We start from the raw sequence: 27901 nt of genomic DNA on the forward strand, positions 1-27901 counted from the left end.
AATGTTACTGTGGCCCAGAGGGATGGGTGGAGAGGAGGTCACATGATACAATTTAAAAGTTTTTGCCCCAATTTCCCTTTAATGACAATCTTAGAACGTTCCAAGTTCTAAGATTATCACTTGTGATAATCGTACGATTATCCTGTCTGTGTGGTGTGTCACATAGAATGTCGGACCACTCTGATCTAAAATTGGGAATGTTCAACATGTTTGATTGTCTTGGCCCTTTTATCGCAGCCTGTGGGGTTTTCCCTGACTGGGAACCAGAATGCTACCTGTTGAATGTGACAGGTAGCCAATCAGTAACTGTGGTGATGAAAGCTGGGGTGGAATCCCAAACAGCTGACATGGTACAACTAAGAGTCCGGTTTAGTGCATAGAGCAGCTGCATTATCGCATTATGGCAGAGAGCTCTCTACTTCACGGGTCCTAAGCAGCCAGAAATCATAAGTACATCCTTAAACAGCCTGACCCCTGCTTAGCCCTTATGAGTTACTGCTCCACACCAGAAGCAGCAACAGGTGCCAGTCCAGTGCAACGTATGACTAGCAGACACATAAGCACCACTTTTCCTGTACTGGAAAAAATATTGATGCCAAACCCAGTCAACCTAGACTTGGTCTCCTTAAAGGATGCCAAAGCTAAAGATTCTTACAGATTCTTCTACAACCGCAGATATTGTAGAAGCTATTCTGCAGCTTTTCTTTTCAGTGACTTGGTTTTAAGTCAGTTTTCCATCATTATTTTTAACACAATCCTTTAGTAATCTACCTGTAGCGTTGCACATTGAGCTCCATCATGGCAAATAGACCTTTGTTTACATGCAGTACCTCCCCGAACTTCACTCTGGTTTGGTGAGAGTGATACTTGATGGGGAAAAAGGGTGGACAACGCCTCCCAAAGTCATCAGCAAGTCTAAGGAGATGAGCTCCTACCACGTAGAAATGGCCAACCCGACACAACAGGCGTCAATTTCAGGGGGTTCCTGAGACTGATACTTTTGCAACACGATATATTGTTGAGCCTGCAGTGCCACAGGAGGACTGCAGATCCCCAGCTACAGAGGTGACCATTCCATCTGAACCACCATCAAACCAGCCAGTAGCAAGCCCTTCCTCAGGATCCTCCCTCTCACAACCTATTCCTGTGAGAACAACTTCCAGGGGATGTGAAATAAAGCTGCATCTTAGATCCTGAGACTGATAAGTTTCAAAAGGGTATAATAATCCCCATCATATTTCAAATATGAAGCAGTTCATGTCCATGCTGTAGCTAAATAAAGAAGCACAGATTTTTAACGGACTGTTACCTCTCATGTCTTCCCTCATACCATGCCAGTGGCCTTTACTTGAAAGTGCTATGACAGAAAAGTAGGATAGTGGAAGAGAGGCAAGACATCCAGCAAAGTTTACCAGGCCGAGAATCGAACCTGTGATGCCCATATCGAGGACTAAGGCCTCCTTATGTGGGCTGTGCATAACCCCTGTGCCAGAGACTACTTATTGAACCACATCCAATTTGAGAGAATTTTTAACAGTAAAACTCAGCGACATTGATTCTGAACTTTTTTTTACTTTTTTTATTGAAGAACTCCAAAGAAAGTGATTAATTCTGCTCAAATATATAGTTACATATTACAAAAAGGGGGCAAGAAAAGAAATGTTCTCTTTAGTCTTTGATTGTTCCTAGGTTGTCTTTCTTTTGAAGATAAAATCCCAAGATAATATAAGAAAGAAAAACAAATTAAAGCCGCAAGCGGCGTCAGGCAGCCCTCGCAGCTCAGCGCCGCTCCGGCCTATTGGTAACCACGGGGCTTTCAACCCCAACGCCCCCTCACCACCACAGATGTTCTCGTGCAGTTCCCGTGCCCATTCGCCAGGGTTCGCCATAGTCGGGGAGCCCTGCCGAACGCATCGATCGATGTGCTGTTCTGTGGATTGTAGGATGCAAAAGACTGGTCTCTTCTGTTATCCACCATTGCATAAAATGCAAGAAAATCAGGGGAAAACTAGAGACTCAAAAGATGGCAGATCTTCCAACTGAGAGACTCAACACTTCCCCTCCATTTTCGTATGTAGGGTTGGACATGTTTGGCCCCTGGTCAGTGGTCACTCGACCCACACGAGGAGGAGCAGCACAAAGTAAGAGGTGGGCAATACTTTTTACATGTATGACCACAAGAGGTGTACATATTGAAGTCATTGAATCTATAGACACTTGCAGCTGCATAAACGTGATACGCAGATTCTTTGCAATTCGAGGTCCAGCAAAACAAATGCGATCAGATAGGGGCACCAACTTCATTGCAGCAAGTGTGGAGCTTGGTATGACACAATCAAGCAAAAACCCCTCCGAACATTGTCAACTATCTCCACGCTAACGGTTGCACATGGGAGTTCAATCCCCCACATGCCTCCCACATGGGTGGTGTCTGGGAAAGGATGATTGGGGTAATTTGCAGAATACTGGATTCCATGCTCCTGCTGAACAAACACACTCGTCTGACGCATGAAGTGCTTTGCACCCTAATGGCTGAAGTATCATCTATAGTCAATGCAAGACCCTTGGTTCCTATCTCAGCGGATCCTTCCTCACCATTCCTGCTAAGTCCTGCAATGATATTGACCCAGAAGCAGCATGTTCCTTCTCCACCAGGAGATTTTTGTGGAAAAGACATGCTCAAAAGCCAGTGGAAGCAATTGCAGGCACTCGCCAATGAGTTTTGGAGTCGGTGGAAGAACGAATATCTCAACACTCTTCAATCAAGACGAAAGTGGCTTAGATCGCGCCGCAACTTTCAGCCAGGCGACATTGTGTTGTTGAAGCAACCTCAAGCACACAGAAATGAATGGACAATGGCCATCATCACAACCACTTTTCCAAGCAGTGACGGAAAAGTCAGGCAGGTGGAAGTGAGGACATCATCTCAGGGCATCTCTAAGACTTATTTGCGTCCTATCTTGGATGTTGTTATGCTCTTAGAGTCTGAAGTGACTGATGATAAGTAATGGCATCAGGAATGCCAGGCGGGGAGTGTTCTGCCCAAGGCTAGTAGTTAGTAGTACGCCTTAATAATTTAGTTTAAAAGAAACTTCTACAGCATTGGTTTAACTGTATTTTATTTTGAAAGGGCATTTTAAGTTAGCAGTGCATTGTGAGTAGCAGTGGCAGTTGGAGCAGGTGCTTGCGGAAAGAAAGCTTGCTATTGATGTATAAACTTCGCCTCCTGTGTCATTAACGTTTTCCAACACCTCCGAAAGCAATGGCTGTAAGTTTAATTTGTGTTCTGTTGGTGTTATATGTTTTATTAGAATTTATTTAAAGAGCGTTTCTCAAAAGTGTTTTTCCAGTGATTAGCCATATGCCAATCGGTTTTTCTGCATTGTAAGGTTTGTGACTGTTTAACAACAGCTAAGGTTAATTGTAATTTATGTTTTGTGATATTAGAAGTTTATTTTGTGCATTTAGAGTTAATGCATATCTATTTTCTGTTTCTTGTTTTTATAGTTTCACTCAACCCTTTCATTGAGCTTCCTTTACAACTGTGTAAAATTGTAAGAAGAGTAATAAAGGAGCAAGACGCTCAGCTACCTGGCTCAGAAAAATTGAGTTTGGCTTGCTGTTGATCTACGTTTACATACACGACGTATCCAACACGTAGGAATAACAGTACAGTTAGGATCTCCAATACCTTGGTATCAACTTTGCCAACTTTTAAAACTAGATCATTTGAATCAGTGAGCCAGGAGCACACAGTCTCATTAGTGAATGCTGCAGTGATGTGTTTGGGAAGTAACAGAGCTGCTATACTGAAAAACAGATTCTGATGATGCTCTTCAAAAGTGCAACAAGCCATGTGCATGTGTGGATGAAATGTATATTTTTGTCAAATCACTTGGGAGAAACTGTCCACTTTTCTGCTAGTATTTAGTTTTACTGCTTATATGTCTTTATAGTCTGTGGGTCAAAGCATGTGCTTAAAAGAATAGAAATATAAGACAGGAACACCTAGTATCCCTCTTTATGTGCAATGTTTTGTGTTGCTTGGACAAAGAGAATAAAATTTTCAACCTATGGGTCTCAATAAATATTTTTTATGCCAATTTGACTTGTCTACAACAAATACATACATGTTGGATATCTCTGCAAGCTTTGACAGTTGAACAGTATCACCAAGTCTCAACTTACGGAACTGACATCTGTAAAACCGGAGGTAGATTCTTTAGGAGTATTACTTGATGCTGATGATGGGATGAAGGGATCTTTTCCACTGAATGGGTCACCTAGACCTTTTTTAGCTGGGAAATGGTCTATGACATCAGCACCAAAAGCCTGGAAAGGATCACATGGTTTGGAAGGATCTGCTGGGGCAATAAAGCTTACTGGTGTTGTTGTACCTGGAGACAAAATACAGTTAAATGAATAGATAGATAATCAAGACAGATGCATTTTCTTGGAAAACAAATTGATATCCCATAAATAATGACAGGAAAACTGAAACCACATAAAATGTAAGTGTAAATCTAAGTGACAGGAAGACATCTGACTAAAACACAATTATGTCTAGCTGATTTGATTCTGTTTATTTGTATATCCCAATTCAAAACAAATGTTTCAAGGCAAATAATAATAAAAAAATTGTCAAATGTTTTGAAAATATACTTCAGCTCATTTTCAAGAGATCCCAAAATATAATAAACAATGAAACAAGAAAAGTGTCTACACTCCTTGAATAGAGATTGGTTTGTCCTGGGTTCCCATGGGGTTTCTGAGTGATTTCAAGTTTTCTTTCTGTCTGTCAAAAAGCTCTGGCATTGTTTCATTGATAATGAGAGAGAAAGGACAAATGTGAGTTGCAAATTGTCAATCTGTCTTCAAGCTTTGCCTTTTTCTTGACAGTCCTTCATCTGACTCCTAACTGGAATACTCCTTCAGGTTTTATATTAGTGTAAGATTCTCTTTGACACCTTGAAGCTTTCTACAACTAAACATGTTTCTTTGAGTGCTTGGCAATTTACCTAATGGTTGATTTCGATGGAACCTTATCAACTGAAGTATCTTCTGTCTAAGAATCCATGTTAATACAAAACAAGATAACCCATGGCTGAGAAATGGATGTAGTGAATAAAGCTAACCGACCAGTACTGTATTTACATAATAAAAGCCAAAGCTGCTTCCATTTTGAAAATTATGTGATATGTTTAGTTTGGTTGGAGAAATTCTATGAGGTAATAAGGACTTGCAAAAACTGGACTTTAAAAAAAAAAAGAAAAAGAGCTTATAGCAGTTGACCATGTGATAAGGCACTCACCGCTGGGTGGTTTGGGCCTTGGTGGTATACTTCTTTTAGGTGGCAGAGCTGGCATGTCTGTTTTCCTGGTGAAAGGGTCATCTACAAATACTGGCTAGAACAGAAAAAAATTGTAGAAATCAACAGATTTTTTTTTCATAGATATTAATCCTGAAAAAAAAAAATCACTGGATTCAGGTCACCTGTTGGACAACATATTAAGCTTATTATTGTTAGTATTTTTTTACCCATAAATATCAAGCATGAAGTTATTCTTATTCACATTATTTTTAAAATGGCATGGTGAAATTTATTTATTTTCACCATGCAAATAATTACATTTGATGGTGGCTGGTGTGAAGGTTGATGGCAGTGCGGTTGAGTGGATTATGCAGTAAACAGGTGCCACAGGGTTGTTTAAAAAATCGAATTTTTAGTGTTCCCAGGTGCGACAGGGCTCAGTTCCTCAACGCATTTTGGGTCTATCAATCAATCAAGTTTTATTTGTACAGCATAAATAAGATGCAGAAAAGGCGTTTGACTCTGTGTTGGAACTATCTTTATTTTGCTTTGGAAAGATTTGGCTTTAATAATTAAATTATAGGTTGCTTTCGGTCTCTGTATGAGTCACCCTCTGCCAGGATTAAGATTAATGGGGATTTATCAGATAAAATACAATTAGGAAGGGACTGTCGCCAAGGCTGCTCCCTGAGCCCCACATTGTTTGCACTTTTTACGACTTCATATTGCCACAAAAAATAAAACAAAAATAAAACCAGCATGCTGTGTGACTACGAGGCAAGTGTAACATTTCCTCCACAGGTTGAACCTCCGGCACAATAACGCACCGTCTAACCTGGAACACATACATGAACTTTATCAGAGCAGACATAGAGACCCGCACTGGGTAGCGTGTGAGATATAAACGCACATGGCGCACATAATTCTTTGTTCACAAAGATGTATTATTCCCACTGCTCGCTCAACGCACCTCTAAAAGTGATTTGAGGTTCACATTGAACTGCACAAACAGAGAAAACAAAGTTGCTTTTAAACTTAACACCCACCTTAATGAAAAATTCTCCAAACATGAGTCCTCACAGGGTATTGATATAAACGTCCATACAGGTAAGCCCGTGTCTAGTTTGAGTGAAAAGTGGGGTGTGCAATCTGCACAATGGTAAACTTCAGAGATCAAACTGCAACAGCGTGCGAGGCAGCCAATGTGATTAATCAACTATAATTTGATCTTTCAGGAATGATTCTGTCCTGCTAATGATATATTCAGTGCAGCAGAGATGCTTGTAGAACAGTTTATTAAAAAATATATATATATATACAGTACAGACCAAACGTTTGGACACAACTGTGTGTCCAAACGTTTGGTCTGTACTGTATATTTAAATAAACAAAAACAAACAAAGCTAAGCCTGGCAGACAGTTGTGGGAGAGAGGGCAACTGTCTGCGGCCTTTCATCATTTGTATTCTGATAATTGTACTCCAACACTCCCAATTTAGCCTCAATATGTGAAAGAGGCCATGATCTGGCCTTGTTGATCGAAGACTGATAAGAAATAATGTTACACTTTTATACCACTTTAAATGACTCCCAAAAACAGACAGATTCTTCTCCATTGACATTAAAAAGAAGAAAACTTGAAGTCTTGGCTGATATAGTCTTGAAAGGATTTGTTTAAATTGAGGGGGTGATAGATTTCCAATTAAACAAAGGAGCATCAAGGTTAAAATGGATCTGTGTTAGAAGAGGGGCGTGATCTGAAATTAAGATGCTGTGATACATAATACATGAAATTAAGTTAGAATCAATTAAAAAGTGACCAATTCTGGTCATGTGTGGGTGAAAAAATTAGTATTTACGATCAAAAGGATGCTGAAGAGCCAGATATCAACAAAATTTAGTGACTTCATGAAATTATATGTAACTGCCACTGATTTCAGAGGAGAAGCAACCTTATTGGAGGACCTATCCAATAGAGAGATAACAACTGAAGTTGCCTCCTATAAATTGATTATTGCAGTGTCCCACAACGTCAAAAATCTTCAAAAAAAAAAAAAGAAAAAAATCCGAGCAGTCGCAATTAGAACTTAAAAGAGCCACTGGGATGGAATTGATTTCACCAGTGACTCAGACTCCCCTCTGAGTCTGCAGATATGGAGTCAAAATAACCGGAATGGACTTGCTGATAAGAATTGCAACCCCTTTAGCCTCGTTGCTCACAGCTAACCTTGCCTGAGCTGTCCACTTCTGGGTTTTGTCTTTCATTGGCATGGTGTAATCAACCAAAACTGCAATATGTTGCAATATATCCAGTGAAAAAATGAAAAACTTTGGAGCAGTAATTAAATGTTGAATGGTGGCAGTGACACAGAGCTCTACAAAACAGGTCTACTCCATTACTGCTCAAGAGCGCCCCCTCACCCTGGTGAGATTTTTGTGTGTGTGTGGTTTTGACAGACAAGACACTCCCATCCTCATTGTTCATCCTGAGCATCGCACTAAGAATCTGGAAGAGTTAAAGAAATATAATAAGCTTAAAAAAATTGCTCTGGTACATTAGAACATTTTGAAAAACCTTCAATTAATTTATGATTAATTGTGAGTCAACTATGGACAATTAAATATTTCTATTGATTAAAGGCCTACATAAATTTTATTTGTGACTTCAGGTTAAACCATCTCAATTTCGTTTTTATCAAACAATATTAACAACTTGGTCCTACTTGTTCATGGCGACAATTTGAATTAGGCTTTTCATTCTGAGCAATATAAAAACCTGCATAAAGTAATAAATATGAAACATGAGTACCATACCTTCTGATAATCTGGAAGCCAGTTGGCCCTTCCTTCAAAGGGGTCTCTGGCTTTTGACATGTGGCTGAAGTCTGCAAAGCCAGTGCAGCTGTTAGTGGCACTATTGAACGTACTACTCCCAAAGGGGTCCAGTGTTGTGAACAGATCTGAAAATAACATGATAATAGTGTTCCAGTGAAAGAAACTCCTAATTCAGCAATCACAGATATTTGAAGACTTTAGCTTCAAACTTTGTGAGAACAGTTTGGAGATGGTGCCTTCCTGTTCCAACATGACAGTGCACATAACAAGACTTATAAAGATATGAATGAGTCAGTTTTATATGACCTTGACTTGACAGAACATCTTTGAGCGTAAATATTAGTGCAGGTTGTCAACCATGACTACTTATAGTACATCAGTGACAGAATTGACAAAGACTGTCGTAAGAATGGTTAAAACTTCAACAAAAAAACAGTTTTAAACCTTGCAGAAAGTAATAATACAGTATGTAGTAGAAATGAAATTTGGCCTGTGAGATCTGTAGTCTACTGGCTAACCAAAAAAAATGCTTGTTGATGACATAATCGGCTGGCATCAAAACAGAGCAAGCTGGAAGCAGCATGGTTGAGAGGCAAGCACCCTAGCTCTATGTTCCTTAGTTATTATTGTTGTTAGGTCAGCCTTATTTCTATTTGGGTTCGGTTATGGTTTCCCCAGGGGCACCACCAGGAATCTTGGGCCCCATGACAAAAAATTAAATTGCCCACTGTATGTAATTGGCATAATCATCGCCAGCATAAGAGGAGTGGGCGGCCAGTTCTCCAGTGCTTGAGTGTTAACTTCTAACGCTATACCTCTCGTGGTGCCATGGAGAAGTACCCCTTGTGTAACCTGCCTTCAGATCCAAACCCAAGAACCTCCGCTGAAGATACTTCTAGAATACCATCCATAACTGGCAGAGACCCGCTCCTCACCCTACAGATTGTCAGACTACCTGCCCGCCCTCCAACAACTCTCCCATCTGCGACCTCAGAGAATCCTCCAGCCATCGGATCCCGGACCAGACTCCTCCTCCTCCTGTCACCTTTCCAGGCTCCAGTAGCCCAACCTCAGTTCCCCTGGCAGATGCACCTCACCTCACCCACAAAAAGAAAAATTCTAATCCAGAATTCTGGATCAGAATTTATCTTCCTCCAAACAGGAACTGGAAAGTTTTCTCTGAACCAGATTAGGGAAGTGGGACCAGATGGCCAGTGTACAAACAACAAAAAGGGGGAAGTGAGCAAGGTGTTAACTGCTGTGGGAGGGTTTGGCACTTTCCACGAAGCCATCAAATGTTCGAGAAGTCATGTAAGCCATCACCCCATACACAACTATGGGGTGAGAGAGCATACAAACCCATGAAAAGAGAAACAAGGGTTCTTAGTCTCTGGTGCTGAAGTCAAACTAACAAGAAGATGCAGACAGAAGATCAGCAGAGGACTGCACCCTGGAACCACGAAGAAGTGAAGACGCCGCACTACTAGGAGGGACAAGACCCATTGACCCTCAACCCTGGTTTCTGATTCGACCACCGCTCTGTGCTCAACCCAAGGATCTCAAGGCTACGGCAATAGACCTGGTGAATGGACATAGGTCACTAAGTGATGAAGATCTGAATGTTCAGAAGACAACAACCAGTTCTGCTTTGCTTCTATTAAGAAGAGGATTTTGTCGTACAAAGACAAAGATTCTGACCAAGGATATCAAAGTTTTCTGTTGCCGAGATCATTAATCATCTGGGTATGAGTTGAACTGCTCCCCAAAACCCTGCTAGTGACACAGGTTAGCGAAAGAAGTCAGGATAGAAAGAAGATGGTTTATAGTGATTAAAATTTTTATTCTTAATTTGTAATCATTGATAATTAATCTGTCTGTCACTTACCCCTTCTAAAAGCTTGTTTATTAAAGATGCATTAAAATTCTAATGAGATTTGTGGACAGTGAAATTAATTGAGTCATTTATTGATTTCGGTTCCTCTAATTAGTGTAAAACCTATGAACATGATTCTAGAAATGTGATGGTTTCAGAAGTTCCTTTAGTGTTGGTAAAATAATGACCCTGGGGTTTATGTTGAGCCGCTAAAAATTGTCTGTAACAAGTGCACGTTGTTGATAGGGAGAGAGCTACCGTTAACAAGAGTGGTTATTGAAGTTATGCAGTTGCCAGGGCTACTCAGCTGACTGCTTCTAAACTGAAAGAGGTTATAACTCTTGGAATGTAGGTAATTAAAGGCTAGATGAATCTCTCTCTTAGACCTGCTTCAGGGTAAGACTTGAAGGTTTAGAGATTTTCCGGACCCGTTAGACCAGGGGTGGGGACTCCTGGTCCTGGAGGGCCGGTCTCCTGCAACTTTTAGATGCATCTCTACTTCAACACACCTGAGTCAAATAATGAGGTCATTAGCAGGACTCTGGAGAACCTGACTGCACTTGGGAGGTGATTCAGCTGTTGGATTCAGGTGTGTTGGACCAGGGAGACTCTAAGAGTTGCAGGACACCGGCCCTCCAGGACCAGGAGTGCCCACCCCTGCGTTAGACAGAGAGCTGGTCAGTCCATGGTAGTTGTGAGGTTTAAGGTGGGGCTGGCTATTGCTCAATAACAGCACAATATTTACTGCTCATGAATTTTACATCCAACAGTCCACATAAAGTATGCAAGTAGGCTGTTTAATTTTTTCTATTAGTTTTACATTACTGAAACAGCAACAGTCATAGGCAACATGTAAAATATACATGAAGCAATCCAGACTTCTTCAAGCTGCAGTACATAACTAACCAAAAATATATTTTCTCTATGATTGTTAAAGTTGTCACCATGTTGTGCCAGTTTGTTATGAGACTGATAATCAGTGAAAACAATTGTAACCCAGGTGTAAATTTTAACTCCCATTTCCTCATTATCCGGTTTCTCAACTCCCTGTCCCCGTCATCTTCAATCTCGCGATACCTTTAATATAACGCCAGCGATTCAGCCAATCGCTATTGGGCATCAGTGTCACATGTACCATCGCCGCCCATTCGGGTAGGTATATTAGTTGGAGCAGGGAAGTATGAGAGATTAGGACTCGGGAGGAGCAGAGCTGCAGGAGCCAACTACCACGAACCAAAATGGAGGTGAAAAACCATTGTGTGAGATAAAACTGTGGACTGTGGAAACTGTCCACTGTAAAACTGTGGAATTGAATGATGGCAAGCTAGAGCTTCAGGAAAGAAAAGACTGCACTTTGCGCTGGAAGACTTCTGCTTCTCCTGCCAGGCCGGTAGCAACGAACAATCTTGTTTCCACTTTGATCTGACCTTTTGTCAGCACAGGATCTGCACCAAGCACGTCAGTTACCTTGCTTGGGACCTCAAATCAACCCCAGCTTGGGGTAGATGGACTGAAGGGTGGGGGTTCATTTACAATTGGAACTGTGGAATAGATAATTCCTGTTTTTTGGTTATTGTTTTGTTTTTCCCCTTTCTTTTTGCGCATTTTTTTTGTTTATGGCCAATTGGATGTTGTTGTAAATATGTATATCATTTTTCACAATATAAATACAAGACACCCGCAACTGCAAATTTCTAGTCTGTCTGCTCCTTCATGAGTCGCACCTATCCTCTGAACTACTAAAACTAACTCATTGATCTTAGTGGTCATAATCCATTTACATTTATTGGGAAAAATAGTATATTACCTTTCATTAATATGCTACACAATGAATCTCCTTCACCTGCTCCTTGAGCTGCTATTACTGGCCAAAGTAATGCAACGTTCCGACCAAAACAACCAATCGGAAACAGGAGGACAAAAACAACTTATAATAACAGGAAAAATGTTTATCTGCTGCCATTGGTAGCTATGCTAACTATGCTGAATTGTTGATAATCTCACACAGTCTACCCACCTCTCAGAGAACAACTGGGTTACAAATTGATACTTTTATCTTTTTCTCTCTGTCTTTCTATTTTTTTCCGTCTCGTTACCCTGCTCACCACGTTGCTAGTCACTACCTTTGTTAACCTCGTGTCTCCTGTCTCCTTCTGTTTTGAATGTCCTTGTTCACCTGGATTTTGGATTTTTGCTACTTAATTTTCTTCATTAAAAATATTCACATTAACTATGTCTACTGCCTGCTGCTGTGGGTCCACTCCTACACACATCAGGACAATGAATAATCTAAAAAAACACAGTAATATTACATAATGTAATATTAATATTACATTAATCTGCATTAAGTGAAAAGCTGAACAAGGAGTGTCAGACTTGGCGTGCTTGGTGGCAAATTTTGCTTTAACAAACACCGCAATGAACGTTTGGATACAACCAAGACAGTATGTAGCCTAGGTAACGCAACACTCAGATCAGTCATTATCCAAAATCTAGAGCAATACTCTGACAGAGAAAGAAGAAACTAGTGTACACAATATTTACAGGTGCAAAGATAAAATGTAATGATTAATTGTACCTGATTCTCTGGGTTTCTGGTGGTTTGTAGAAAATGGGTCACCTCCTGCAAAGTGACTTGTTTGCTGTAGACAAGAAAAAACAACTGTCAATATAAGCACAGTGAGATTCTGAATAAATTAAGTCATTAAGGAAGCATTTTTAACAGAAGTTAAAAATGGTAGTCTGTACAGTAGTCTTAACATTCCAAATACCTTGGAGGGTATAGTGGCACTTTTACAAAAAGGGTCTGTTGTGGAAAAATGATCCATCTTTGTAGTCTTCTTAAAAAAATCTTCTGATGAAGCCTTGAATGGATCTTCTTCTTTAAATGGATCTCCTTCAAAGGGATCTGAAGGCAAAATATTGGAACATATAATTATGCATTATTCAGGTGCGACCAAAAAAGGTAAAGAATATCCCATTGCTGATGCAATGTCTATGCACCCCAAAGCTTAGGCTCACAACAAAACTATTTAGTGTTATTTTCATTGTCACCATAGCAGACAGGATATCCACAGTTAGTGAAATAAATGTCATTGTTAACACCGTTTCTCCTAAGGTCAGCCACACACAGTTGATGTATTTAGGCACAATGTAGAAACATCAACATGCACTGTGGCAAGAATGCACTGTTAACTATTCAACAAGAACATTTTCAATATCCGTTGTGCAGTTTGGACAAAACCACACTGAAATAACTTGGTGTTTTAATCCCCAAAAGGAATAAAAATGAATAAAAATACAACTAAGTGCAATTATGAGGATCTCCTGACTAAAATGAGAATAGACATACAGCAATGAACTGTCATCACTTTTGTGAGCTTAATACAAACAACTGATTCTGTGAAAATAAACTTATTACCAAGTTTTATGTTCTTGTTCCAAGCTTTCTCTTTTTTTGCTTACAAATATATAATAAAGGGTGGGATCAATGATTTCCTGATTGTTAGAGTGGTGTGAAGTTTAGATAGGAAATCATCAATCATGTTAGGATTCATCTGTCTATTCAAAAAACCTGATGAATCCAATCCACTGGGTCTCTTTGAGGACATTAACATTAAACTTTCTCCTTTTAAATTCTGACAAGACTGAAGTTGTTTTTGGACCAGAACGTCTGAAGACTGTAGCTTTACTGGTGGTTCCAAGAATTTCAGAGTGGGAGGCAGATCCACATCATTTAAAGGCAAAAAACGTTGGTTTAGATCGAAGTCAAGTGTCTCACACTGGACTTCCAAAGGTTTTTATTTTTTTCAGACTGACAACAATGACTGCACTGAAGTTATCTGACTTGATTAGTTTCTAAAATAAAAGTTGTCCAAAAGTACCTGTCGATGTAGATGATGCCTTTCCAAATGGGTCACTTTCAAATGGGTCACCTAAAATAGAAAAAAACATGTACCATAAAAGAAAACATAAAGTGAGAATCTATTAGCAAAAATAAAAAAGTGACAAAATTCTGTATGGAAATAAGAAAATCCAAGAAATGGGACAGTAAAATAAATTAGTGCAGGGAAGTTGCCTTCTGTATTAGACAAGATAATACAAAGAGGGAGAGGGGAAAAGTAAAGGGTGCAACAACCTCTGAATGGGTCCGTTTTAAATGGATCTTCAGCGTTGAAAAGGTCCGACTGAAGGTCTTGAGGCTGATTGTAGAACACTGATGGCTTAACTTTGAATATATCTTCCTGTGACATGATAAAAGATTTTTTTTGGATTGTGTAAATGCATAGACACCAAAGACTATCAGTAGAGCTCTTCAACTCTTCAACACAAGGTATGGCTGGCTTACAACGTGGTTATGCCATCTACTCTTGATTAAACTCATTTTATGCTTTTCATTTACATCTGAATACAGATTTTTCAAGGAACAACAGATATGTTTTTTGGCATGCTACATTCTACACCAGCCAATTAACTTCTATTAAGAGGATTAATTTGGCAATTTATTTTGACCTTGTATCACAGATTTTTCATGTTCTTTATTTATGAAATGTTGAAAAATGCAATGTAATAATAACAAATCCTAATAAAAGTAAATTCAATTAAAATGAATAAAATTGAAAAATTACATTTCATATAGTTTCATAAAAAATACTAATTTAATTAAAATTAATAATGACTTCAGCCAGCTTTCTTTCTCCCTCATTGGATTCAGTGAGTCTATAAATTGTTTGGATAATCCTCATAGCTTGATCCAGATTGTGTTATTAATATCTACATATCTGAAATTAAAATAATCAAACAATTTATCAATTAATCAATCTACAGAGCACAGAGCAATCTGATGTAACACTAGAAAAAAAATGCTGCCAAGTTGGATCATGGATGGCAGCAGCAGTTTGCAGGTATCAGTGCAACACAAGACATGACTATAGCTCAGAATTCAAGTGTATATTAGTTCCCATCTTAGTCCTTGACTAAGTTTTAGTTAATTGTTACTATTTTACTTGTAAAACCTGGAAGTCACTAAAATAATATCAAACTAAGCCTAACCCTAAGCCTGCCTCAAGCAGCCAAAGAGCTGGACTAACAATTAATAAAGTGTTAGGGTAGTCAGCCTAGTGAAGAGGAAGACATATTTTCTAATCACAACTATAATTATACTATCATTACATTTTCAGTTTCAGAAATGATATCATTCCATCAGAACTGTAACTTCCTCTTCTCTCCACAGAAAAGCACCTTAATCGATGGCAGAGTTTAAGTAACCCTGGGATACTGTGGTTTGGTTGTTAGGATCTTTCCTAATGTAATGTTACCAGGAGCAAAAAGCACTAAGTTGAAGGAAGTCTTTCAAAGACAATTTTCAATAGCCATATTTCTGTCAGTGCACAGAAATATGGATGAATTAGAAAAGTATAACTATGAAAACCTTTCTGCAGTAAGAAAAAGAGAAGAAAAGATTTTTTTTCCAACATTTAAAAACACCTTATGAGATGAAGACTTGATGAAAATTAATGAGAATAAGGAATCCTAGTGAAAAAAGATTACATCTTAAATGTTTGTAATACACAATTTTATTAAAATAGGAACACGTGATTACAATGGGATGTATAAATATTCTGACCTGTCTTCCCTTCCCTGCAGCTGAAAAGCCTCCACTCTCTTTGTCATTGAAGCCTTCGCTCATGTCGGCCAGGTTTGTCATACTGCCTCCATTGGTACCATTTAAGGTGCTGCTGTACTGCTCAATTCCTTTAGACATCTCCTGCTGACAGTCCTGAATCTGGGATAACTTGCTGCGAGCCTGCAGAATACAAAAACACATATTCATACCAAACCTTCCCTTTCTTTCACAGCCATGTTTTCTGAACCGCTTTCTTTGTGTAGCTGAGTAAATGTTTTCAGGTGTTCAAACATCCATAAATGTGAAAATTTAAGTAGCTCAAGAAAAATACAAAAGAATAAGTGTAGCATATCTTTTTAACCATCTTAAATTTTTTTTATAACCAACACAATAAAACTCATCTATGCAATAAAGTTGTGGTTGGTGTTACAATTCAAGTTGTATTGGAAGCCTCTGAAGGCCTGGAGGGCCTAAGTTGCTGCTTAGTTCTCTTATGTTGTATTCACACTGAACATATTTTGTGTGTCAAAAAGGCGTCCAATGCTTCAAGTTCCATGCATGTACACTTTGAAGTCAGAATCTTGATATTTTGCTCTAGATGTGCATTTGGACGACCCATTGTTTTCTGTTGACGGTCTCGTGCTGTGGCAGATGAAATTGAGAAAGTGGCACAAAAATATTATGTAGTGACAGCTTCTGCAATCTTAATGGAGCCTCTGATGTCTTTGTTGAACATTTTGTGTTTGATCTGTTGATCAAACAACGGTGACAGTTGATAACGGCATGACGCGCATTGGAGCCTGATGCCTTTTTTTTTCTCCTGGTTACCTTCCAGAACTCTCAGGTCTTCTGGTTCTGGTTCTGCTCTGCATCTCCAGAACCAGAACCAAACGAGGAGAAGTAGCATTCAGCATCTATGCACCACAAGTCTGGAACAAACTACCAGAAAACTGTAAAATACTAACTTCCTTTAAATCTCAACTAAAAACTCACTTGTTTAGGATTGTATTTGAAACGTAATCAATTACAAATTTATTGACGGAATCTGACTTGATGTTGTGTTTTTATTGTTGATTCTATGTTGCATTGTGTTTTTGTGTTTGATTTGATGTAAAGCACTTTGAAATGCCTTGCTGCTGAAATGTGCTATACAAATAAAATTTGATTTGATTTGAACAATGGCGGATGAAATTGTCTCAAGGTTTTGTTTACTGAAATCAATAGAATGTTGTCATAGGGCATGTGTTTGAATTTACCAGATGATTCAAAGATTTTGTGAGCTTCACAAGCTAGCTGTTTCCTGACAAGGGTTGCTATCAGTGCTGTTTTTGTCTCACCTGAGCCCAGTTTGATGACCTGTTACCCTGCATCGGTGCCTACATCCGATGACAGGACACAACCTACAGGCTGACTGGTTGAAATGCCATGTCCCATGGAAAACGTCCAGATTTTCGGACTCCAGTGTCAGCTGCAATGGACATGCCTGACGCGTGTCGAACGCTCAAAACATTCAAAACGATTCAACCGCGTAGTGCCAGATGCACAAAACACGCCACGACAAACCCTCGACGTGCAACCACACATACTTTAGCTGTGTCCGGACTCAAGGTCTGCATCCTTTGAAGTTCCCGGTCTACTTAGGACGGGTCCTTTGAAGGCCGTGAATATCGATGACTGGAAGTGAAACGCTGTGAGTTCGGACAGGTCTAGCCTTCGGCCAGCTGGTTTGCCTCTATCTTAGTGTAACTTATGTTTCCTAGCAACCATGACTGCGTGAAGCACAGAGCGGTGAAAGAAAAGAAAATAGCGCCAAAGTATGTTATTTAGCTATGTATTAGTCCCGATTTCTGTGTTAATATTTACCTTTTGTAGTAGGGGCTGCTCTATAGTAAAAAAAGAAATGTTAGTTTGATTCTAAAATGTTCAAACATGTACAACACATTTCTGCAAGGAATGAATATAGGCAAATTATTCATTTTCAAATATACTTCCCAGATCTCAGGTAAGACATTACAGTTAAACAAAATTACTATGTTCGAAGGCTTAGCTTTAATCAGTCAAACTGATTTACTCAGGAATGAATTAAATATTGTAGTAAACCAAACATTTTATAACATGATATTACATGACTGAATAATAATGGTGTTTAACTTCCACTCATTTGGGGAAAACTAGAGGCAGATTTTAAAACAACGTGCTGGGAGTCAGGCGTTCTCTCCCTGGAGCGCCTGGTCAGCTGACTGCTGGCGAGGGGAGTTGGCTGTTAACACAGCGGCAGTCCGAAAATGTTGAAGCAATATTGCAATTAGGTGATGTATTGATGAAACGAAGCAGATACTTGAGATTTACACAGCTGCATAAAACATTGTAAAAAAAATATTAAAGGTTAATATAGCAAAATAATTTGCCACTCTTCACTGCCATTGCCACTTTTGAGAGTGCTACTCTGACAGCTTCTGTTTGTGATTTGTTTTTCATTTTATATTGTAATACACTCCTGATCAAAATCTTAAGACCAGTCCAAAAATTGCAAAAATTTGCATTTTTCACCATTGAATCTTAAGAAGGCTCTAAGTAGAGCTTCACAATGTTAAAAGGACAAATCCGTGCAAGAGACAAGAACATTTGAGCAGGGAATTGTCTGAAAACTGCATTTACACTCAAACATGATTTTTTCAGTTGATCAAAAGTTTAAGACCATAGTCTTTAAAAGCCAAAAGCTGTGCAAACATCTGGTTTCCATGTCATTTTCTGTGAAGTCTTTACACTGTCAAGACCTCCTGATGGCAAAAGCAAGAAAGCTCACTGACTTTGAACGTGGTAGGATTGTTGAGCTGCATAAGCAAGGCCTCTCACAACGTGCCATCGCTGCTGAGGTTGGACGCAGTAAGACAGTCATTTTGCATTTTTCTTTTTTTTTCATTCCCCACCAGGGGGTCCTTTTTGTGGGCTCTAGTGTCCCTTATACCACAGTAGGCTGACAGGAAAGGGGGAAGGAGAAGGGTGAAGACACGCGGCAAATGTTGTCGGGTCCGGGAATCGAACCCACGACGGCCGCATCGAGGACTGGGGGCCTCCAAAGGTGGGGCACGCTACCCTCTACGCCACCGGAGCATGCCCCCATTTTGCATTTTTTAAATGATCCTGATGGTTATGGAACAAAAAAGTCAAGTGGTAGACCCAAAAAAATTTCACCAGCTCTGAGCCGCAGGAACCGATTGGCTGTCCGTCAAGACACGGGACGATCCTCTACCCAAATTAAGGCCATTACTGGTGCTGACTGCAGCCCGATAACCATCAGACGGCATCTGTGAGAGAAGGGCTTCAGAAACAAAAAACGTCTTCAAAGGCTACGTCTTCTTCAACACCACAGAATTGCCCATTTGGACTTTGCAAGGGTGCACCAAACATGGGACATTGAAAGGTGGAAGAAAGTTGTCTTCTCTGATGAGAACAAATTTAACCTTGATGGTCCTGATGGCTTCCAACGTTACTGGCATGACAGGGAGATCCCACCTGAGATGTTTTCTACACGGCACAGTGGTGGGGGCGCCATCATGATTTGGGGTGCGTTTTCCTTCAATGGAACAATGGAGCTTCAGGTTGTGCAGGGGCGTCAAACAGCAGCTGGTATGTGGAGATGTTGCAGTGGGCATCCCTCATGACTGAGGGCCCTCGTCTGTGTGGTAATTATTGGGTTTTTCAACAGGACAATGCTGCAGTTCACAATGCCCGCCTGACAAAGGAGTTCTTCCAAGAGTATAACATCACTCTTTTGGACCATCCTGCATGTTCCCTGGATCTAAACCCAATTGAGAACATTTGGGGATGGATGGCAAGGGAAGTTTACAAAAATGGACATCAGTTCCAGACAGTGGATGCCCTTCGTGAAGCCATCTTCAACTCTTGGAGCAACAGGACCATGCAGAGACCTATGGAGGGGCAGGGGCTCAAATTTAAATAAGGGACACATTGAACAAAAACTCAGTACAACAACATAGCAACAACCCATATTAATCAAGAATGTAATTGGATGCCATCATCCGGGGAAATGCAAAGCAAATATAATCTATATTTCCCCAACAGGTATAAAGTTGCTGTTTCTGCTGCTGACAGTCCTGGAGGTCTGAGTTGATCTGAGACTGTGGCTGTTAAACAAATCAGAGGAGAGAAAGTATCTGGTTATAAAGTTATGAAATAAGCTAATTTGCTGCCATTTTATTAATTAAGCCCTAATATCTATTTAACCTCTAGAACAACCTGGATGCAGAAGGATTTATAGATCTAAAAAAGTTCTAAGGGGTTTGATGTTAGCAACTCTGAGACCTAGAATTATAAGACTGGGATATCAAGGCAAAGAAAACTCAGTAGCTGCTGGTTGGGGCCATTCAGGGGCCTCCAGACACCCAGGGGCCCCTAGAAATTGTAAGACAGACCATAGATCTAAACCTGTAGCATCATTTATAGAGAATGACAATGTTATTACATTTTATTTAATGCATTCAGCTGGGAAAAATAAATAGTACATTTAGGATTTAATTAGGACGTTTACTTTGTAGAAATTTAAAGAATCATCTTGATAGTTTGATTGTTGTGTTACCAAGGCTACAATATGGTGTAATCTTTGTGTTTGAATTGGGTTTGTTCACAAATACATCACAGCAAATAACCAATAATCAGTGATTGATTTTAAACTGGCCAATAAACCTGGTCTCCATCTCACAGACTTCACTTTATCTATATTTAAACATGTTAGTGATGCTGAGGTTCTTAGTAGGATGGGTTCCGGAGGGAGGGGGGTTCTGTCTAAGGCCCCATATTACCTTGGACCGGCCCTGCATGAGCAGCTGCTGCGATGCACATCTCTGGAATCGACCTGGAATCCCCCGGTGGTCCCTGTCAGTCCTCCGATGCTTTGGAGACATTTTGATTCATTTCATTGTGGCATGTTTGGCTTTTTTCTGCGATTCTATTTATTGCTGCAATATTTTCTCTGATGTTTATTTTGTGAATTCGGCCCCGAGATTCGGCCCAAATGCTCTCCAAATGCCGAATCTTCCTTTAACACTTGAGGTTCTGCAATAACTTCTACAGCCGCAAACCTCCAGCCCAGATCCCGTCAGCAGCGGCTTTAAACCGCCTGCTAGAAAAGATAAGGAGAAGCAGAGCAAACAGTCAGCGGGTGGTACCGGGTGGTACCGGGGCTTTGAGCTGCGTTGCGACTTGCGGTGGACCGACTCAAGCTGCCTGTAGTGAACCAGGCTTTTAACAGAATGATGAAGTTAAAGTCAGAAGTTTTCTCTGCAGCCGAAGCATTTCTGTGTTTAGGGGCGAGGTGGGTTTTGTCCTGCTATTGCAAGGACGATTATAAAAATATACAGTTTTTTTTAACGTCAACATCAGACCTACGTTTTTATTCACAAACCAATGTATAAAAAATATTCCTGCCCATAATTTGATAGTTAGAGGACACAGAGCCACCCATCTCCTCCTTACCATGGACCCGGTGTGTGAACAACATGGAGGCTCTGAGAGTCATTATTAGACTGAGGGCAGCCAGACTAGTTTATTTTGCTAACTTATATTTAGCTAAATATTATTGCTGAGGGGCACAAATAGGCTTCTGACATACAGATTAAAAATAAAAAATATTAAAAAAAAAATTTTTTGAAAAAAAAAAAAATTCAAAAAGGGTACTAGGGGCATCACGGATAAAAAGGGCAGGGGCGCAAGCCCCATTTGCCCCCCCCCCCCCCTGTACATGCCTGTGGAGCAACGTTCCCACTAGCCTCCTGGAAACACTGGCATCAAGCATGCCTAAACAATTGTTTGAAGTCATCAACAAGAAGGGTGGAGCTACTCATTACTGAGTCCTTTTTTTTGACACTTTGATTTCTATTTTGGGGGGTTTTCGGGTTTTTTTGAGCTATGGTCTTAAACTTTTGATCAGCTGAAAAAATCATGTTTGAGTATAAATGCAGTTTTCAATTAATTCCCCGCTCAAAAGGTTTTGTCTCTTACGCTGATTTCTTCTTTTAACATTGTGAAGCTCTACTTAGAACCTTCTTAAGATCCAATAGTGCAAAATGCTAATTCTTGCAATTTTTGGACTGGTCTTAAGATTTTGATCAGGAGTGTATTTTGTGGGAGCTTTACTATTGAACTCCTGGCAGGACAAATTGAGGACCTTAACGATGTAATGATGTTGGCCTGTCTTTGGCTGTTCATCATTAACCACTTCCAGACAAATGTACTTTTTACACGCATGCTGGTGCTGTCTACCTTTTACTCAGGTGGACTCGCCTATTCACATGAACATCAACTGGAGCTGAACTGCCTTCCTGATGGGCAAACGCTGAGCCCCTCTCCTTTCATAATACCTGTGGAATTGAGAAGGTCCTGGTGAGAAGAGGAATTCCAGTAGAGCTTTGGAACGTGACGTCACTGCTCTAGGCGTAGGGATATGAGCGCCATCTTGTATGGCCATAAACATAACCGAGAAAACGACAGATATTTAGAATTTTTGAATCTAAGTTACTTAAAATTGTTTAGCAATGGTTTGAACTTGCTGCGTTATTGGATGTAATGTCCAATCACATGACTGAAAAGGGAAAAACATGGAAACCGGACTTTTGTTTCACTGTTTTCCTGCCTGGAAACAAGATATTTTTCAACTGATTCTATTGAACCACATTCCAAAAGCAATGTCTGATTTTCATTAATTAATTTTGAGCACATTTTTATTTGGTCTTTTTCAAGATATGTGAATGATCATTGTGTGGTTTTGATCATTAACAGAGGGGTATCAGCAATTTTGTTCACATGTGAGTATGTATTTTGGACAGATAAAAAATTATTAACAGTTGAACTGAAACAAGTAGCAAGTGAGAGCAGGTTGTTTGTTGAGGAGTCTGACGTCAACTGCTTAAGTAAATGAAAATGAATGCCCTTGTATTCAATAAAGTATATGAAACAATATTGATAAAGTCGGGATCAATTACGTATTTTTGAATTTGAATGTCCCTTCAAGTTCTTTAGGCATTTTCTTTTATTTTAAATTGGTAGCAGAGGTAGAAAATAAAAATGTTCTCCATCAGCCACAGTGGTTGGTGGGAAAATCTTTTTACAGACCATTCAGACATTTCACCAGCCACTGTTTTCTTCTTTCAATTACAAACCCCACCAGTACAAGCAAATTACATAAAACATATGTTATTCTTAACTCTATGAAAACCAATTTACTGACAATAAGTTTACCATACATATGTACGTATACAGAATAATTTAACTTAACACATGGATACCTTAACAAAGGTGTAGTGCAATAAGTTCACTTGAAGTAAATTTTACTAACAGCAAACCTTAACTACACAACTCTAATGTTCTTGTAATCATTTCTGGTGTTGAACATTTCCACATTTTGCCTACAACTGCCCCAGATAGTATTTAGTGAAGATATCTAGTCATTTTTAGACATTTTTAAATGGCATCAATAACTATTTTCTAACTGTTCTATTTCTTATTCTATATATTTTTTTGAAATTCACAATTATTCTTATTACTAAAATATCTCAAAACGTGTTCATTATTAATTCCACGGGCTATCATCATTCCTCTGTTTTACCTGTCAAGTCTCCCATTTTTTCTGGAAAACTACCTTATTTTATATCCCCCTCATCACGTTAACTTCTCTCCCTCCCCACCTTTAGCTACCCTAAAGGTGGGGTAGCCACACATTACTGTGTGGTAATTAACATATCGGTTAGTTTGACACATTTTTCTGAATGTCTTTATGCGCTTTATTGTCGTAGTTTTTCTGACTCACCCCGTCTCGTATCTGCTCACTTTTCTCTGACTCTGGTTAGCTGAAATGGCTCTATTTATAACCTCAGTGAAGACCTTTTTACACTGATTTAATGGAAATGAGTAATAATACATGTAATTTCCTGCCAAAGATAGATACACTTTATTTTCCAAAGAACATTTAACACTTGAACTGATAAAATAAACAAAACGACCAAAAACAAAAATAAAATGGATTCTCAGTCTCCATTAACAAAAATGTACTTGAATAAAAACACCAAGGTGGAAATAAATACTGGATTCAACCAAAAGAGTGCAGATTATGAAGTCTGTAAACCATATTGCCCTTCAGTAGTCCGTATTCAACATTTGGCACAAAGAATATAGAAATGATGAGGGGAGGAGTTGGAGTGAAATTGTTACACAGTTGATGAACCCGGTAACTTTTCAGCTGTTCTTCATTAACGTGACATAAATAGATTCTAATGATTTTCATTCAGTCAGGACGTTACACTGACACTAGAGCCACATGCACTGCAGGGAGATTGTAGTAAAGCATTGATTAATGTCTGGTTTTAAAATGAGTTCACTGGACTTGTAGCCATTATTTTGTGCCCATTGTTGGACACCACACGGCACAATGGAACCCGATGGAACCGTTATACCTAGGATTTCTGTCGGCTAATGTGTGATCTCTCAGGTTTTGAAAATGGGCCGACAATCGGCCGACAGCTCTAAGATGGTGTAGTGTGAACTGGACATTACACTGAGGAAATGAGGAAGGGAGGGTCAGTGGAGAGCAGCGGAGTTGAGTCTTTTTTCATTCAGTGTCATCAACAGGAAGAGAAAACATCCAGAAGAAACAAAGAGATAAAGCTGGTAATTAAAATGATGTCAATAGTTTTAATTTATCGTGCAATTAATTGATTTATCGTTCATCGCGACAGGCCTAATCAAAAATAGAAAACAGAGAATGACTCCTACTTGGTTGATTTCGTCCTGAGTCGACTTCAGTGAAAGAATGATGGTTTCCAGTTGAATCTTGCCAGCAGCCAGGCTCTGTTCCAGCTGTCTCTCCTCCTGGTGTAGATGGTCCAAGTCAGCCTTTGCTCTGCTAAGCTCTTCCTCCTGGTTTTGCAAATCCGACTCCTGAGAATGGATCTGTCTCTGAAGAGTTGAGATCTATAGCAAAAAGAATTTATAAGAAATTATATAAGTGCTTGGAGAGTCTATGTTTTACACTGGAAGTATTTTTTTCGTTTGTATTGTACAATGAAATTATTATTATTATTATTAATGATAAAAATAATTATATTAATAATAATACATTTCCAAAAATATAAATAATTTAGTTATTGTTACCAACAAATACATTATTGCCATAAATTAAGCTAGTGGTGCTCAATGTCGGTCCTTGAGAGCCGGCATCCTGCATGTTTTAGTCTCTCTATGGTTCAACGCACCTGGATCACATGATGGCTCATTAGAGGCCTAAGAAGAACATTGACAAGCTGAAAAGGTTGTTGGTACCACCAGGGAGAGAACTAGAACGTCCTGGATGCCGGCCCTCCAGGACCCACTTTGGGCACTACTGAATTAAGCCGTTAGCCAGATTACTTCCACATAATATGTTACATTGTTTATTTAAAGCAGCATTCATGACAAAGAGGATACCTAAGTATACTTTTCTTTATTTGCTTGTGTTTAGTTATTTGCTTAATCTACCACTACAGGACTTGATTTGTCTATCAGTAAGTGTTGTTATGACAAAAAATGGGATGTTTACTACCCGTTACCTTTGTGCTGACTAACGTGGTACTTCTTGTTTCATTCCATCAGTTTCATTCAGCCAGACATGAGCTGGGCTGCAGTCCAGCTCATTTCTTGCGTTATTCCAGACTCCTTTTCAGTTTTGTAAATGTAATAAATTGTATTTGGCCCTTTGTATGTTCTGGGTAATGGCTGTCAGGATTGCATATTTTCCATCGACAACTTGGATTATGATTATCAATTATTTTCCTCAAAACCTCCCTGTCAGGTCATTTCCTCTAAAAAAGGGTGTGTATAAAAGGCAGGTGTTTTTAGAGAAACAGCGGCCCAAATTCAAAGTGTTAAATTACAAAGTCAAAATTTTTATATATAGCAATTTTATAACAACTTGATTGTGCTATACAATGGCACTACGTGACACATAAATTTATACTTAATAGTAAGCAAAGATGTTTATAGGTGACTCAAATTCAAATTTCTCATGTTGCTTCCTTTGGAAAAATAATTGCCCATCTTTGTTAATGTCCTCAGGCAAATGTTACTGTATATTTTTGATATGTAGCAAATGAAAATATTATTATTTTGCAGTACATGTTCATATCTTAACTGTAAAATCATACAGTTATGACTAATAATTTGTTCTTCTCTCCTCACCAATTGAGATTCTTCCTTACACTTCTGGCGTACTTCATTCAACATATCTTCCAATTTATGCTTTTGCTGTTCCATCTCCTCCAAACGGTCCTGAGCATCTTGCTTCTGCGCCTCCAGTTCCTGCAGATTGGTTGTCTCTCTGTCCATGTCATTCTGCATCTCCTGATAGATCATTAATTAAAACAAAAAAATGATAAAAACCAGTCACAGCCATTGCAACCTTTACATGTAACTGTATCCATGAACTCATAGCTTTTCATGTTATAGTAGCCTAATTTAAAAAAAATAGACATGTGGAACACTGTGAAAATGTCCTCACCTGCACCTCAGCACTCTTTTGTCTGATAGCTTCTTCCATCTCCCTAATATCCTGATCCAGAGAGTACTTCTCCCTGAGACAAAAACACAATAAAATCACTTTGCCACATGTAAATAAATCAGCATAGTAATAATACAAAAATTAATAAATAAAACATCAATTATGACATGCATAAAGGACTAGATGCAATTTTTAGCACATTTGGATGGCATATGTTGCACACTGGACTAATAAGCTGGTGTGTCAAAAGAATAGCAACTAATTTCAGTTCAATTCAAAAATACCTCATTTGTCCCAAAGGGAAATTAAGCAACATTACCCCTCACCTCCAAAGTCACCAAAAACACCTGAAAAGGTAAACCCAAATCTAATCAGCTGCTGATCTGAACAATTTAGACAACATACAAAGCTTGGTCTCTTTATGAAGATGACAAGCCAAATTTTCTATTTTTTCAGTCTTACACCCTAAGCGAGCCGAGGTCACGTGGCAGCTGGACCCACCGGTGGGTCCGTCGGGTTCTAGAGGTTAACTGTAAGTAGTTTGTAGCTTATATATTTGTAACACAAAAGAAATTGAAACATTTTGCTTCACCTAGATTTTTTATATTTATTTCTTGTAAATCCACATTTGAATGTTGAATGGATGATCTGGAAAATACAATAAATCTGTAGATTCTGCTCGTGGGTTTTAAGATTGATCAAAATAGCACAGAAAAGAAATGTCATTTTGGACATGTTTAGTTTTGATGGATGGACAGGTGTTGTCCAAGTGGGCCATTTGGACAAATGGCCCACTTGGACAACACCTGATATACAAATTTCTCATGACTGTAACTCCTCAGTGCTTCAACATATAGTCATCAATGAGGCTCTAATGAAAGATAATGACCGGAGGAATCCTCTGGTAGACACATTACTGATAGTGGAAATTACTAATGATTATATAAATAAAACAGCATATCTGGGAGGACGGGGATTTAGCATACAGTCCTCCCCCTTCATGCAATATGCTGTCCATCCGCTTTCCCCCACAGCACTCAACGGTACGCTAGCCCCCCTCACCATCTCTCCTTTGACCCCCCGACCCCCTGACCCCCCTGCTTCTTCAGCCCTGCTCTTCTAACGGTACACCAACCCCTCTACCCCCACTTCTCTGCACTTCTTGACTGGAGGTTACAGCAGTTTGCTACCAGTTGGCACAGAGAGCGCGGTGAGCACGCCTGACTCAGCGAACCAACGTCAATTTTGCGCACGAATGGCTGGTCAGCGGTGGTGCTCACTGTCGCTCTTGTTTGTTAACAAGAAACATGTTTGTTAACATGAACGGCGTTCATCAAATAAAAGAACCTGCAAAAACCACACTGACTAATCATTAAGTGTGCAACAGTAGGAGCTGGTGTTTTGATGCTGCTGCTACCTTCAACTTCATAAATGAAACAATGAATGAATTGGATCTGAGAATACCAGAAACTTTTAGTCGTCCGCTGCTACAGTCAGAGCGAGGGGGGGTAAAACGTACAGAAGAGTGAGGGGGGGGCTAGTACCATTGAGTGCTGGGAAGGGGGAGCGAACGAATGGGGGTGGACGAATGGACAACGTAAGTACTTCTATAGCTAACAGGTGATAGTTACCTTAACGACTAAAAAATAAATCCCGTGCGCCATGCTGAGACAGGCAGAGCTGGAAGCTCTTTGATATGCTAACGGAGCTA

At 39.5% G+C, this 27901-nt stretch overlaps 1 protein-coding gene across 5 annotated transcripts in view; it reads right to left on the bottom strand.

Annotated features, from left to right (window-relative positions):
• Nucleotides 1-27901, bottom strand: part of eps15l1a (epidermal growth factor receptor pathway substrate 15-like 1a) — a 109188-nt gene that overhangs the window by 13453 nt on the left and 67834 nt on the right. For 4 of the 5 annotated variants that reach the window (XM_044128358.1, XM_044128361.1, XM_044128360.1 and 1 more), the window contains 11 exons: nt 26191-26263; nt 25872-26033; nt 24432-24629; nt 15645-15824; nt 14157-14262; nt 13903-13953; nt 12790-12926; nt 12597-12660; nt 8125-8270; nt 5312-5405; nt 4236-4397 (listed from right to left, as the gene is read on the bottom strand). In XM_044128358.1, coding sequence (XP_043984293.1) covers nt 4236-4397; nt 5312-5405; nt 8125-8270; nt 12597-12660; nt 12790-12926; nt 13903-13953; nt 14157-14262; nt 15645-15824; nt 24432-24629; nt 25872-26033; nt 26191-26263 — 1373 coding nt within the window. Of the gene's footprint in view, nt 1-4235; nt 4398-5311; nt 5406-8124; nt 8271-12596; nt 12661-12789; nt 12927-13902; nt 13954-14156; nt 14263-15644; nt 15825-24431; nt 24630-25871; nt 26034-26190; nt 26264-27901 lie in introns of those variants that run through there. The other variant, XR_006371816.1, reaches the window with a different exon arrangement.

The sequence above is a fragment of the Gambusia affinis genome, linkage group LG10 (genome assembly GCF_019740435.1).
Source record: "Gambusia affinis linkage group LG10, SWU_Gaff_1.0, whole genome shotgun sequence".
In the NCBI taxonomy this organism is placed as follows: domain Eukaryota; kingdom Metazoa; phylum Chordata; class Actinopteri; order Cyprinodontiformes; family Poeciliidae; genus Gambusia; species Gambusia affinis.